Raw genomic sequence first — 15,808 nt, 5'->3', positions numbered from 1 at the left:
ACCAGCATTGATTACTTCTGAGAAAGAAATAGGATCCGAGTGAGATGCAAAAGTATATATAGGTCCGGGTGAAGAAATGATGAAGAAAACTTTTCCTTTTTTTGACAATGAGAAAATATTCATGTACGTCTTATATAATAGAATAATTTAGGAGGGAAGAAGTGCTCAACATGTCATTGAGTAAACAAGTAGGGAAAGTCTGAAGGGAATCCACTAGATTTAGCAGTTAGAACATCCTCAGTGACTTAGTGGAATGCAGTTTTGGAGGAGTAGTGAGAGCATGAACCAGATTGCAATGGATGGAAGGATGAAAAAAGGATTTAAAGACTGTAGATTACTCCTTTAAAACTTAACTATGAAGAATGCAAGAGAAACTGGGTGGCACCACAGAGGCAGTTATATATCGATTGCAAACTTTTAAAATGTGGAGCCACACACATAGATGAATGCTAAAGAAAGAGACAAAAAGAGAGAGAGAGAAAGTGGAAGAGAAGGGATAACATAAAGAAGAGAAAGGATAACAGATAAGGCATGATCCCTGAGACGGGGCTTGGGATTCAGAGCATAGACAGAGGACTTAACTCTCAGAGAGCAGAAGGGGCTCCTCTTATACTGGGAAGCGGACAGGCCGGATGGTGACATATATGTTGCAGAGAAGCATGTGCTGCCAGAAGGCAGAGAGTAGCAGAGTATAAGAATTAGGAGAATTCTTAATCTGTGAACTCCATTTTCTCTGTGAAGTAAGGTCAGTTACTAAGAATAGTGTAGGAGATGGTATAGCAGCTGTCTTGAGGAAGTGGATAAAGGTTTAAATAGTTGTGAAGAGGGGTGACACCTAACCAGAGGACCACAGGATTGATGGGAATATAAGCCCCCAGCTGTGGATATTCAGCATGCTCACTGTAGATATAGATAGGTAAAGCAGGCAGTTAAATTGATCCAAGACAGGGATTTTATATGGTAGAAGAGAGTAATTATGTGCTGATGGGTCCCAGGTTTTGGTTTAGTAGAAAAGGATGTGAAGACAGGAAGGGAGTGATCACTGGGGCTGGGCGTTTGAGGGGATCCAAAGTATCAAGGGTCTAGAGCAGCAGTTAGCTGGGGTTGGTGAAATTAGAATAACTTCTAATTGTGACTTTTAAAAATTACCCTCGTCATTATTGTCCTGAGCATTGACATTCTTCCCTGATAGGTTATTCCCTCCACCTCTATCCAATAAAGAATCACTTCTCTAGGGAGTTCCCATCATGGCCCAGTGGAAACGAACCCAGCTAGTATCCATGAGGATGCTGGTTCAATCCCTGGCCCCATTCAGTGGGTTAAGGATCTGGCATTGCCATGAGCTGTGATGTTGGTTGCAGACACAGCTCGGATCTGGCTTTGCTGTTGCTGTGGTGTAGGCCAGCAGCTGCAGCTCCAATTCGACCCCTAGCCTGGGAACTTCCATTTGTTGCACCTGTGGCCCTTAAAAAAAGAATCACTTCTCCACAGAGCCATTGTCATTGTTGACACCATGTCCCTCAGCCAGTGGCCTGGTAAGGTTGAAAAGTAGGTGTTACTACCTATCTAAAAACTTCAAAAATTTAGTGTCATATCAGAAATATTTGTTGTTAAAAAAGGAGTCTATGTTTGTTTTGTTTTACCTTATACTGTATTTCACTTGGTTCAGTAGAAATACCAGTGAGTTAGAAATCATTGAAACACTCTGCTTTCCTTTTTATTTTGAGCAGTGCTGGTGACAGACTTGTTTCTCTCTTTGAATTCCAAGTTGTAAAACTTGCAATAACACTAAAAACATGGAGTCATCACCTGGAAACATTTTATGTCCAACCCCCTCAACTTTAATTTCTCTAGAGAATGTTGCATAACGATGATTTCTTTAAAAATCTGTTACATGATTTCAGTCAAAGAAGTAGTACTCAAATATAATCAAGATAAAAGCCTTTCTATACAGATGACTTTTAATTTCATCTTTGAGTCTTGTCCTTTCTTTGTATTTCCTTCCTTACTATATCTGTTCATCTTCTGGTAAATCTTAAAATTATGATCTTTCTCTTTAAGGACTTATATTTTTTCCCTCTCTCTCACTGCTTCCTGTCTATTTCTTTAAGGTGAGAATGCAGGAAGATGCAGCTCTCCTAAACAAAAGAATAAGCACTCAGCCGGGGCTCACAGCACTTCCCGAAAATCCAAACACTACACTTCCACCTTTCCAAGATACATCTTGTGAGTTGCAATCTCGGATTGACCCATCTCTCAGTCAGCAGGTGAAGGATGGTCTTGTTGTGGGTGGCCAAGGTGATGCTTCTGTAGATGCTATTTACAAAGCCGTTGTTGATGCAGCCAGCAAAGGAATGCAGGTTGTCATCACCACTGCAGTCAACAGTACAACTCAGATCAGCCCCATTCCAGCTCTGAGTGCCATGAGTGCCTTCACTGCTTCAATTGGTGACCCCTTAAGTCTCCCCAGTGCTGTCAGTGCGGTCATTCATGGACGAAACATGAGCAGTGTTGATCATGATGGGAGGCTGAGGAATGCAAGAGGGGCTCGGCTGCCCAGCAATCTGGACCATGGGAAAAACTCAAATGAAGGAGATGGGTTTGAATATTTCAAGTCAACAAGTTGCCACACATCTAAAAAACAATGGGATGGGGAGCAAAGCCCTGGAGGGGAACGAAACAGGTGGAAGTGTGAGGAATTTTTAGATCATCCAGGCCATATCCACAATAGTCCTTGTCATGAAAGGCCCAACAATGTCTCTACACTGCCATTTCTGCCTGGGGAACAGCACCCAATACTGTTACCACCAAGAAACTGTCAAGGGGATAAAATTCTGGAGGAAAATTTCAGGTATAATAACTACAAAAGAACTATGATGAGTTTTAAGGAGAGACTAGAGAACACTGTGGAAAGATGTGCACACATTAATGGAAACAGACCTCGACAGAGTCGGGGCTTTGGAGAGCTGCTGAGCACCACAAAGCAAGACCTGGTCCTAGAGGAACAATCTCCGAGCTCCTCAAATAGCTTGGAAAGTTCTCTGGTCAAAGACTACATCCATTACAATGGAGACTTTAATGCCAAAAGCATTAATGGGTGTGTACCTAGCCCTTCAGATGCTAAAAGCATCAGTAGTGAAGATGACCTAAGGAATCCAGACTCCCCCTCTTCAAATGAGTTGATACATTATAGGCCAAGGACGTTCAACGTTGGCGACTTGGTCTGGGGCCAAATCAAAGGACTGACTTCCTGGCCTGGAAAATTAGTAAGAGAAGACGACGTTCACAGTTCTTGTCAACAAAGCCCCGAGGAAGGGAAGGTATACCAATCTTTATCCATTGTCAAATACTAACCTTTATTCAGATATCAATGATTATTTTTTGTTATCATCACTTTGGATTCTTCATGACTCATTGAGGTCTCACAAACTTCTGGAGCATAAAATGAAGAGGGGATGGTTGTAGTCACCAAAATGTCATATCGCCACGGGGTGAGTTGTGAAGCATTCATAGATCCCACTAGGGCTCAGGGTGGCTCTAACCCAGGAACCAGATTTCCAGAATTGTGTTAACTTTGCCTTCCTTCCTTGCATGTACCCAATTCTTCATTCATACATAGAGAATGAAGGCAAGTGGCAATGACTGGGGAAAAATATCTGGTGGTTATTGGAATCCAGCTGTGTGGCAGAGGTAGGGGTCCTCCCAGGCGACAGGAAGTGCCAGGGGACTGCATCTCTTCTGTATGCTGACATGTGACACCTAGAGCTGGGCAGAGGGTAAAATTGGGGTGGAGTTGCAGCCATTTCTGGAAGTAGCAAGTAACATCTGAGTTCAGAATGGTGTCTCCTTTCAGGAAAAGTTCTGGGTCTTTGTAACATATGGAAATGTTTAACCCCATAGTCTGGTTCTACTTAACACAATCTGATCACATAAATTAAATGAAAACTTCTCCATGAAACTACCATACAATTTTGAAGAAATTAGTAGGAGTCTTCTAGACTTTTTTTCCCCCTCATAATTGGCAGAATTGACTCACTAGGCAAGAAATAAGCAGAATGTTTAAAGCAGATAGAACAATTTTTTATCTGACCAGGAAGAGATAATAATGCATATTCCCCACATATGATGAAGAAACCTGTAATTTCTCATCTCCTTTTATATATTATTCTATTATAGGCATATATTATTCTCTTATAAGAGTATATTGTATGACGGTCTTTCAGCTCTGCTCAAATATCCACTGGCACTGAGGTTTAATGGCAAAGGAAACCAAAAACATTTTTGCCAGCACAATAAAAGGATTGTCTTTCTCCAAATGACCGGGAGGTCCTTAAATCCATTGCTTATAATGCCTAATATATACTTGTCAGGATACACTCTGTGCATAATGTTTTTATATTTGATAAGAAAATGAATTCCATACTCCTATTCACAAAACATTTTATTCTCTAATCTCTCTGAGACCAGACAGACATTCTTTAGGTTGATAAACCTAAATATTTTTGACAGTTTATTCAAAAAATAATTAGAAACAGCAAAATTGGGCTTTTATGATATAAATGGAACTGGTACAAATACAAGATGTAGACATTGAGCTGTTTTATAATCTCTGTGCCAATGAAACCATGCCTTTTTATGTGCCATTTTACCAAAAAAAAGCTTAACTAATGAAAAGATTATGGCCTCCCTTTCCTAAAAACTTTCTTCCTGTCCTGAATGCCTTGCCTATATATATATTTTCATGTCCTCAGAAGCATAAAGGCATGTACTTTTAACACATTTTACATTAAACAGTGGATCTAATCTTCTGTTTCTTCTATGTTAGCAAACTCCTGAGATTGAGTTCCTCACTGACGTTTAGGAAGATACACTTTTTAAAAAATCATTATCTGAGAGTACAAGAAACATTTGTTTTGCTTTATTTAAGTAAGCAACTGGGGAGTTCCCTGGAAGCACAGCAGGTTAAGGATCTGGTGCTGTCACTACTGTGGCTCTGGTTATTGCTGTGGTGTGGGTTTGATCCCTGGTCACAAATTCCCACATGCCATGGGCACAGCTAAAAATAAATAAATAGATAAACAACTGTTTTTCAGTCACTATAAAATAATAATGTGTTTCAAAAATCCAGATTCTTCATTTTATACAATAGGTAGATTCCTAATAAGGAGCATAAAATTGTTTCTGTAAATTCAAATAGCCCCCCTTCCATTGGCTGACATTGTAATTTTGTTTTCTCAAAACTTTGATAGCAAAATATATCAAGATATACTAAAAATATTTTTAGTAAATCAGAAAAATAACTGAAAGCACACATTTAGAGGTTAAAACCTGAAAATACACAATAAAATATTAATAACACATGAAATATTTATCTATTATTAAAAAGCAAGGTATAAAAGCCTTAAAAGCTCTAGAGTACTTAACATGTTTTAAAACCTCTGGTCTTCTCAGAACCCACCTCACTTTTACATGTAAGAAAAACAAAGTACTACTTCACAACCCTTTTTTTTCCTCCTATAGTTCACAAAGCAAAGGAAGGGCTTCCTCGTACCTTACTTAATGATGTCCAGCTAGTCAAACACTCTTTTCAGTTTTTAACACTAGAAAAGGTAAAGTTTAGGAGTTCCCATCATGGCTCAGTGGAAATGAATCTGACTAGCATCCATGAGGACACAGATTTGATCCCTGGCCTTGCTCAGTGGGTTAAGGATCCAGCGTTGCCATGAGCTGTGGCATAGGTTGCAGACACAGCTCGGATATGGTGTTGCTGTGATTATGGTGTAGACCAGTGACTACAACTCAGATTCAGCCCCCTAGCTTGGAGACCTCCATATGCCACAGGTGCAGCCCTAAAAAGACAAAAAAGAAAAAAAAGGTAAAATTTAAAATACAAGTCTCTTTGACTTCAAGCCAGATGTCTTGGTGATCCTGATCTAGAAAAAATTAAACTGTGGTTAATATCTGTGACAAAGCATGATCTATTTGAAAAGATTTCCTATAAAACATGGTTTACGTTAAAACTGATTTGAAATTGTGAACCAGTTATGATATAAATTTTACTTACATAGAACCCCTTAGTCCTCACAATGTTGGATAAATAAAGTCTTGTGCATTTATAACCAGACTACTGCTTTTAAAAAGGTAAGCAGTTCACTCAGTTTCCTTCAATACACTGTGGCAATGCCTGCATTTGGATAAAGTCAAGAGAGAAAGACAGAGACTGACTCCATGAACAATTTACTGAGTAAAATCTTATTAATTCTATCTTGCTAATGTGGAATGTGGGACCATTTCCCCTAGTATTTATCTTTGTAGTATCTCTGAAGAAAAGGTTTGCTAGACAATTTTCTTACATGTGATCATTTGAAACTTTGTTAGCCTCTCAGTTTTTCATACAAGTAGTTCTATGTCCACCTAAGTAAATTAATCCAAGATCCTGTCAGATCCCACCAGCTAAAATCCATGTTAACTCAAGTTTTAGAATAGGTTTATTATCTTATCTCCCCCAACCCCCACATCTCACAAACCTATAATTTATTTTCTGTTGCAATCTTTGTTTTCAGCAAGTCACCTCAAATTCTCTTTGGAAGCGGGCAAAGTAGAAAAAATAATAAATAATTAACAGGATTGCGGGTTACTAATTCAGAACAAGCCAGGCACCTTCCCTTGTTCTCAGGTCGCATGTGTGGTCTCTGGACTGAGAGGTCAGGGCTGTGATGGGAGCACTGGCATCTGCCTCAGGCTGAGATTTCCATGTTGTCCATAACCTGATACTTTAGCCAACTGTTTGTCATGATAATAAATGACTCAGTCAGCTTATGATTTTAGAAAGACATTTTTAATCTTTGCTGGGGTATTAAATGAAGTGGAATTACTAATAATACGTTAGAAATCTCCTGCAGTTTCTGAGATTACTTTCTAGGAGGTATGCTTTCTGAACATCAAGTAATGTATGAACACAGTCTACAGGGAACTAGAGAGGAAGCAGGGTGTGGCAAAAAGATGCCTGGGCTTTGGGCGATCTGGTGTGAGCTTAAACACAACTCTGCCAGTTTACCTAAATGGTCTTGGGTAGGTATAGTAATTTCCAGAGCAGAAATCCCCTCCCCCCTCAAGTGGGAACATTAATTCCTACTGAAAATGATGTTTAAGAATTAAGTGCAGTACCATAAAGAGATGGTACACAGAAGATGATCAGTAAAAATTTGCCTCCTCCTTTCTGTTCCCTATGTTAAATCTGATTAATTTGGATTCCACCATTATGGAATTGCGGTAATCTGACCTTCGTTATTGTATGCCTATGCATTATCCATAAAAAAAGGATTAATTAACCAGGTTGGAGGTGGAAGTATAATAATATATTTAATGAATGAAATAGATTATAACTATTTTTTATGAACCTCAGGACATTGCATACAAATTGGCGTATCTGATTACAAACTAATAGTAGCTGTTCAAGCAGGTGTTCTACTTGGAAGTATTTTAAAGCACTCAGTTTGTTGAATGAATTTGATAGTCCCCCCACCATGTTTCTAAAAGCTATGAACTCAGACTTTCTTCCTCTATCTTCCTACCCCCCAAAACACTCAACAGTATTAAATAGTAGAGATTTTTAAGTCTGTGAAAAGTTGGGCTGAATCACCCCTACGTAATACTGCCCCAATACTGAAGCTGTGTGACAGCACCGAAGGATGTTATGTGTCTTGTATACCACTGAGGAAGCAGTGTCTCTTTACTAATCCATTTTTTTTCCTTTGACTATGAGTTTGTAATGAAGTACATTCCAGAAGACATTTATACTTTTCTAAAGAAATGATGCGGGTTTCTCTCTGAACCATGAACCCTTTATAGTTTCAGTTTTAGTGGCCAAGAATAAGACCTCAGTGCTGAATCATGGCTGGAAAAATGTACTGTCAGATCTTAGCACATTATTAAGGAATCCTTGGAAAGGAAAATGGCTACCCCTGGCATTACACCGACCTGTACATTATAATGTACAAACATTTTAAGCCTGTGCAACTGTGTGGGGAAGTGATTATCTTTATGTGTTTACTTCAATAATTATTTTAAGAGAGGAAAAATGCTCTTTTTTTCTAAAATATATTTTGTAATTATCATCTGCCATCTTTGATCTTACATTAACTAGCCTAAATGGGTTGACTCTCAAGTAATAACCAAAAAATAAAATTCTTATATTTTTCTGAGTAGATCATTTTTACTCTTTTTACACCGTCCCATTGGTCTTCATATTTCCTTGTTCTTACATCCAATATGTGTTCTGACTAGAGCCAAATTTAGGAAAGAATTTATTTCTCAGTTGACACCAAATGTTTCTTTCAATGAAATGTTTGTTGTCATTGGGCAGATAGAGACAGCTTCTGATTACCCAGAAAAGTTTTACATTTTGTTTCAGCATCACCTGATTGAATGAAGATGTTTTTTAAAAGCAATGGCTAGGGTGATCCTTCTCTAAACTCACACTCTGAATTTTTTCCACACGGATATATTTGGCAGGTAGAGATAAAGACAGCTCTCTGAATGGTTGTTCAAAACAGAGAGAACTCATCATTATTAAAACTCATGCCAAATTTATTTTGGGACAATCACTTTCTGTATGTCAGTTCAGTATCACATGCACTCACATTTTGACAAGTATGGAGCAAAACCAGAGACAGCTTACAGTTGCATTCTGGGAATGTATAACTTGAGAAATGGAGCATGGGAATTAAATTTGGGGGGTGGGCCCTCCTGTGATATTTAAACATTTTACTTTGAAGGACATTCTTTCTGGGCTTAACTATCAGTATTGGCTACTTGTATCATTTAGTACCATGATTCTCTGCTGAAAGTGTTTGTGTATTCCCTTTGCCTTATATATTTTCTTAACCTCTGCTAGAAACAAATTATTTTCTCTATACCCAATCAAATATACATAATATTTGGGCTTCATTTTGGCTGGTGGGATGGCAGGAGCAATCTGCAGCAACAGAGTCTTTTTGAAAAAAGGAGAAAAAATAGTTTTTAAAAAGTAACAAGCAAGATAAACAAGCAAAAAGAGGCAATGCCTAATCAAAATGTGATGGTAAAAATAAAAAACTAGGTAACACCCAAAATATAAATATTATGGAAAAGACTGAGTACAAAGCTGAGGTAAACTTTAGTAAACTGTGAAATTCTGTGAACTTTTTTTTCCTGAGGAAGATTAAAGAGGAAAAGGAGGCCTGTCTCCAGTCACAGATAACTGAGACCAGGCACGGAGTTCTCGAGCTTGTCAATATGTGGCATATGGTTAGTAGCAAATGGAATCTCAGGCAAATACATGCTTCTGTTACATGATGTCTTAAACAATGTATCTTTAGAAATATGAATTTATTCAAAACATTTAATTCTACTTATGTCTAGTGGATCTATATGAAATTTATTGTCACATTCAGAATAGATTTACTCTAGTTCTGTAGAATAGTTCTCTATAGCTCTCTAGTACTTAAAATTGCTGCTATCTGAAGAGGAAAGGAAGCCAAAAAAATAAATAAATAAAAAGTCTCAGAAAGTGCCACTGACCAAAATTGTAATAATGTGGATTTCTTAGTCCTTTTGCAAAATTTGTGATTCGTTTTATGGATTTTTCCTTAAGTACTATTGTTGTAATATTATTGGAAAATTCGATTCATCCTTTCTGTCACAGGTGAGTCAAACATTTTACTCCAAATTATTTATCATTAATTCCCATACTTGCAAAAATATTGAAATATTGCACTTAAGTTAGCAGGATTTTCAGCTTGAAGATTTAAAATAGTTATTTAATCAAATGGTTGATAATAACAAACCTAATAAATGCCTCATGTTTGCTATTGCTTCAGAAATGTATTTCCCAGACTTTAGCTCAAGTTACATGTTACATTAATATTACTTAGTTAAAATTTCTCTTTAAATTTACTTACTCATTTACCATTCATCAAATATTTTTGACACGTATTATGTCCTAAGCACTATTCAAGCCACTTTAAAAATAACTTCTAGGAGTTCTCTTGTGGCTCAGCAAGTTAAGGATCTGGCTGTTGTCACTGCAGTGGCTTGGATCACTGCTGTGGCATGGGTTTGTTCCCTTGCCCAGGAACTTTCATAAGCCATAGATGTGACCCAAAACAAAACAAAACGAAAAAATTTCAGTCTTACTCTAAGATATATGTGAAATCACAGGCATAATGTTTTTATAGTTTTCTAATATAAATTTGTCACTGCATAGCTGTTAAAATGTTTGTAAAGGTCTGTCCATGTTCCACCTAGAACAATTTCACATGCCACTGGTGGCACTTAGGGAAAAACTGCTTTGGTGTTTATAAAGCACCTTCATATTTATAATCTTTTTAGGTCCTCTCGGTGGCCCATAAAGATATGCACAGTTATTTCCATTTGGAGCTCAGGAAGTGGCATTCCTAAGGACACAAATCACAGGCAGTTAAACCAGACCCCAACCCTGGTGTCTTAACTCTAAGCTTAGTATTCTTTCCATGATGCCATTCCCCCAACCACAGGAGCTGATGACACTGTAAAAATGAGATGTGGAAGTAAAGAATGAAAAGGGGTGATTGCAATCAGCTGTTTTATCTCTGTTATGAAATCTGTGATGTGGCTCTGCTCTATCCTTTGACCTTGGTGTGACAGCTTTGCCTCAGCATGGAATACCAGTAATCACAAAGAGATTTAATCCTGTTATCAAGGATTAAACCCTGCAGGGAATTTTGACATCATCTCTAGTTAACTGGCTCTATTCAGGTGGATCTAGGATCTTTGATCCAGGTTCTCCTAACATACACTATACCTCACTTTCAGAGACTCACTTTGGCGTTCCGAAATGTTTGTATCTCCTTTTGTCATAGACTTACTTCTGAGATACACTACATGTTACTGTGCTGACCCCAAATTAAATTAAATTACCAAATGTTGAATATGTGCCTTGTGGAAAAAATAAGCAACCAGAGATTCAGACTTGTTCAGAAAACTCTTATTAAACTTCTACCAGATAATGATATTTTGCTTTGTGGGTATGTTTCTGACCCTACTGAATAGGTTTAACTATTTATGACAAAGAATTATTATATCTTAAGAATCTGAATGAATGAAAGGAAGGATTTAGAAGTAAAAAATATTCAACATGTATATAATTATACATGAAGTAATATGTGAATTATAAATACATGTAAATTCTGGGTATCTTTTTCTAATTCTTGAGTGACATATGTGCAGAGTTAAGCCATGAGAGCCATTACTATTAACATCATTATTGTTAGAATGAGAATAATGTTGACAGATTATAAGTGATGATACAATATAAAGTCCTCCCCCAATTTCTCACCAAGATAGGAATCAAATAACTTATGGAACTTCTGATGGCTTGTGGATGTACAGGAATATAAGATTATTAAAATAGTGTCCTAAATTACTTACTCCTTCAGTGTAAGTTTTATTTTAAAATATGATTATGTGTTTAACCTTTTTAATGTTATATATTTGATTCCCAGAACTTAATTCATTAACAAGGTGTCTAATTTATGAGGGAGTATTCATTAAATCATTAACTGTGATTTCTATTTGACTAGAAATTGAATTTATTTTGTTGTTCCCTGATACCTTTTGGGAGAAGGTATCTTTAATGACTTTCTTGAATATTGTATAAGTGCACGAATATTTCCCCAGAGAAAACGCACACTCTTCATGTATTACCTATCACAATACAGAAGAGTACTAAAATTTTGGAACCAAATAAAGTAAACATTTACCTCTGGATATGTATGGTCTTGTCATGTCAGAAATACAGAGTGATGTGTATCTTATTAATATTTAGTTTCAGAAAACACCATCATTGCTTTCCCTTTCAAGGTCATTGAATTATAAATAATATAGTTTACTATGAGAGTACCTTAGAACCTTAGAGGCATATTTAAATGAAGAAATCATGGCAGAGAATTAGTTCAGAAAAATATGAGAAAATTATCCAACCATAAAAAATTCTTGAAGATAAATTTGAGCAAGAATCTATGTTTCTATAAAAATATAATTGGATTTACAATAACTTGACCAAATGTATGTAAACATACATATATGTGTGTATATATATATATATATATACACACACACATACATATATATACACACACACACGTGCATATGTGTGTATATATACACATATATACCTATGTATATTATGTATATTTCAACATATATTGGAGTTGGTATGGTGGAGAGAGTTGTTTTAGAGTCAGACCTGAGTTTCAGTGTTGGCAATGTTGCTTAAACTCCCTTAGTCCCATCTGTGAAATAATGAAGCAATACTAGTTTGCAGAATTACCACATTCAATAATAAAACAGTGCCTACTACATAATAAATGCACAAGAAATGTTTTTACTGCCTCTTTATTCCTTACATAATTAAAAATAAAAATAGATACTTTTTTAAAAATAGTTTTACCTAACTTAGTTTTTTAAATTTAAGACCATTAGGATAGGCTTTCATTGTGGTGTGTTGCTTTGTTTCACCCTGAATCTGCTTCCTATTGTATAAATACATCAGTCCCTTCTGAGATCTCTCACTACACCAATTTGTGTCTAATAGAAGTTTATATTACAGGAGAGCTTCCTCCTTGCTGCCAAGAAAGTAATTTAAATACAATTGGAATTAGCTATGAATAACATACATGTAATATGTGAAATATCTTTCATATTCTTATTCTCTTTGTGTGAGTGAATACAATTTGGGACGTCATTTCTAACATGAAATGTGAAAATATAGTCAGGCATCTTAAAAAAACAATAACAACTAAAACCAATGAATATATCCATCTTAAGATTTTCCAGTCATCCCAGTAAGACACATCATTACTTCTGTGGAATTGTTAATAGAAGAAAGTTTTCTCTTGTCCTGGCCCACCATAGATTGGGTATTCCCAGTGAACTTGTGTATATAGGATATTTGGATACTTTAGGACAAAATACAAAAACCATAAAGAGGAAAATGTTTCCATTATTTGACTGTTTTTCTCATTGAATAATTAGAAATTAATATTAATAATTATTCTAATTATTCAGTTTCTAGTGGAAGCTCTTGGTTAATCTCTACTATGTACTAAATTTGAAGGGGTCAAAGAAGAAATATGAATGAATGGTGCTCATGATTTAAGGACAAAAGTTAATAATTTCTTTGCTTAGTAGTGTATATTTTCTTACCCATTAGGTGTTTTGGAAACCTTTGAATTTTGATATAAAAGTAGTGTAGGGGTGGGGAAAAACTGGGTTAAGGGATGGTGACTTTGAAGCTGTATTTACACAGTAGGCAGTACTGTTTCTACTTAGATTGTGTTTTTTCAAGATCGATAAAAGTAGCAGTGTTTTTCTAAATGTTCTTATTCACAAGTTGCATACAAGATTTCCTGTTTATTAATTGTTTTTCTTAGGAGAAGTGGCTTCAAGAATCATGATAGAGATTATTAGGGACAGGTGGCAAAGGCTGCACCTCCCCTCCCATCTGGGGGCGAACTGTGATGAGGTAGCAGGGTCACATAGGCTAGGAGGGTGGTGTTAAAGCAGGACAGGATAGAGGACAGGCCCATCAGGTATAGCAACACCTTCTTCCCACAGACTCCTACTGCCCCCACTCTTTTTGTGGCTTCTGCAAACCTAACACATATTAGGTAGTACTAACTGCTCTATGCTTAGCTAAGTGTTCAATGTGACTGGTTGCGTTTTAATTCTCACAGCAATTACAGCAGAAAGGTAGTATTGTCCTCATTTTAAAGAGGAGAAAACTTAGGCTCAGAATATTTCAGTGTTTTATTCATGCTAGAAAGTGAGGAGGTCAGATTCAAACTTCCATTCTCTTGTCTCCAAAGCCACTTCACTAACCACTGCTCTAGTTCATCCCTGATGGAATACGGATTTGCAGCTGTTGATCATCAGGCAGTGCAGAAAGCAAACCAGGGTTTCTGACTTACATGATTTTGTGAATTGAAGGTTATTGAAATTGAAAGTTTTATTCTTAAAACATTATTTTCAAAATGTTGACAATTCAAAAGCCAGTCTTTCATCTCCATTAACATTGCAGCCTGGAGCCATGGAATCCACCTCTGCTCGAGTGAGGACAGAGCATTTGGCAGAACAGTGAAAGTTAAGCCTCCCTTCCCCCAGTGCAGCACCTGCTTGTACAGCAGGAAACTAAAAATAGTGTTAACAATTGCAGGTCTGGGTAATGTGGTTTGGTGTTCATGCCTTCACTCAGGTGGAGCCGGAGAAGTTGAAGACACTAACAGAAGGTTTAGAAGCCTACAGCCGAGCCCGGAAAAGGAACAGAAAGTAAGCACTATTTTTTTCCATTTTGTTTTTCAAGGATATAATTTACTGGTTTTCCTTCAAAGGGGCAATGATACCTCGCTTATTTTGTCCATTTTGGGTCCTGTGTAAGTACAGTTTAATCATTGTTATAACAGGACCATTATAGATGAATTAGCTACTACATAAAATATTTTCTTAACAATTTATGCTGTGTGTGGGATTTCCCTCTTCATCAGCTCTTTCCTCACTCCCTGTCTCCATCTCTCATTTAGTGGGAAAGAAAATGTGATTGATATTCTTGACATGTAGCAATTAAAGAGTCTCTAAAAGTATAGCAAAAGTCTATCCCTTTGTAATTCAAATACTTCAGGAGTGGGAATACCCCCCCACTTGTACACATGTGAATAATTTTGGCAGAGTTTAGTTGGTAAAATGGGGCAAAATGACGGTAAATAATTATTTTTTCTTGTAGGGGCAATAGGCTTTCTTTGGAACTATAACAAGAAGTTGAACTTTGGGACATGATTACTCTTCAAGTTTTTCTAGATCTCTATATTCTGAGTAAATATAGAATGGGCAAGTAGATAATGTTTGAAACGTAATATCTACTCTAACACAATGTAGTTTTATATATCATAACTATTATTTCATTTTAAGGTAGAGAACTATAAATCTGCTTCTGTACATGTACATGGAAAGTTATCATTACTTAATTTTCATATTATCAAACATCTAAGAATTATGAAATTATTTGTAGTGTCTTGTACAAAAAAACTTATATGATAACAATAATAGTAAAAGGCACTCATTCTCTTCAGTAATTCTCACCAGACCTAAAATTGTAGAACTTAAGCAATCATGGGGAGACTATTTTCACCTCACTAGAATGTCTCATAAAAAGATGCCAACTGCAAGGGACAAACCCCGATGCTCCTGTGTTCAGGACTCCTCTGGAAGGCAGCAAGCTGGTACTGGGTTATGGTGAGGGCCAAGTGAATTGCCAGATTCGCTATAGCTCTGATCTGATAAGGAACAGAGTGAGGCAAGTCTCCTTTACTCTGAACAAAATGACGTTTAACAATGCAGAGCGTAGTAGTAGGATAAAGCCTATAAAATTAATACAAGGACTGGAGGAAAGGAAGAAAATTACAAATGACGTAAATCACAAATTTGCAATGGGCCATTTTCTATAGAATATTCAAGAGTACTTATTTGACATAAAATATTCTTAAAATCTTTCCTTCAGTGAGGTATGCCAGTCAGCAGGATTATGTGCAATATAACCGAAACTGTTGATAACAGAGAAATGAAATAACCCCTCCAAACATTTAGATATACTGCCTTGAAATGAGCTATATTTTCCCCATAAGTTTTCTATTAAGCAATTTCTGAAAGGTAATGAGTAACACATAGCAATTTAAATTTTTTTTCTTCAAAGCCAGTTTACTATTTATGGTGAATTTATATGAGTCCTAAGTGGCAT

General features: G+C 36.6%; 1 protein-coding gene across 9 annotated transcripts in view; it reads left to right on the top strand.

Annotated features, from left to right (window-relative positions):
* Positions 1-15,808, top strand: part of MBD5 (methyl-CpG binding domain protein 5) — a 426,385-nt gene that overhangs the window by 392,068 nt on the left and 18,509 nt on the right. For 7 of the 9 annotated variants that reach the window (XM_047771973.1, XM_047771969.1, XM_047771971.1 and 4 more), the window contains 2 exons: positions 2,112-3,320; positions 14,234-14,346. In XM_047771973.1, coding sequence (XP_047627929.1) covers positions 2,112-3,320; positions 14,234-14,346 — 1,322 coding nt within the window. The remainder of the gene's footprint in view (positions 1-2,111; positions 3,321-14,233; positions 14,347-15,808) is intronic. The other 2 variants (XM_047771975.1, XM_047771977.1) reach the window with 1 other exon arrangement.

Source organism: Phacochoerus africanus, chromosome 3 (assembly GCF_016906955.1).
Source record: "Phacochoerus africanus isolate WHEZ1 chromosome 3, ROS_Pafr_v1, whole genome shotgun sequence".
In the NCBI taxonomy this organism is placed as follows: domain Eukaryota; kingdom Metazoa; phylum Chordata; class Mammalia; order Artiodactyla; family Suidae; genus Phacochoerus; species Phacochoerus africanus.
The sequence above is the reverse complement of the archived record's forward strand: the minus strand, read 5'-3'. Positions and strand labels throughout refer to the sequence as shown.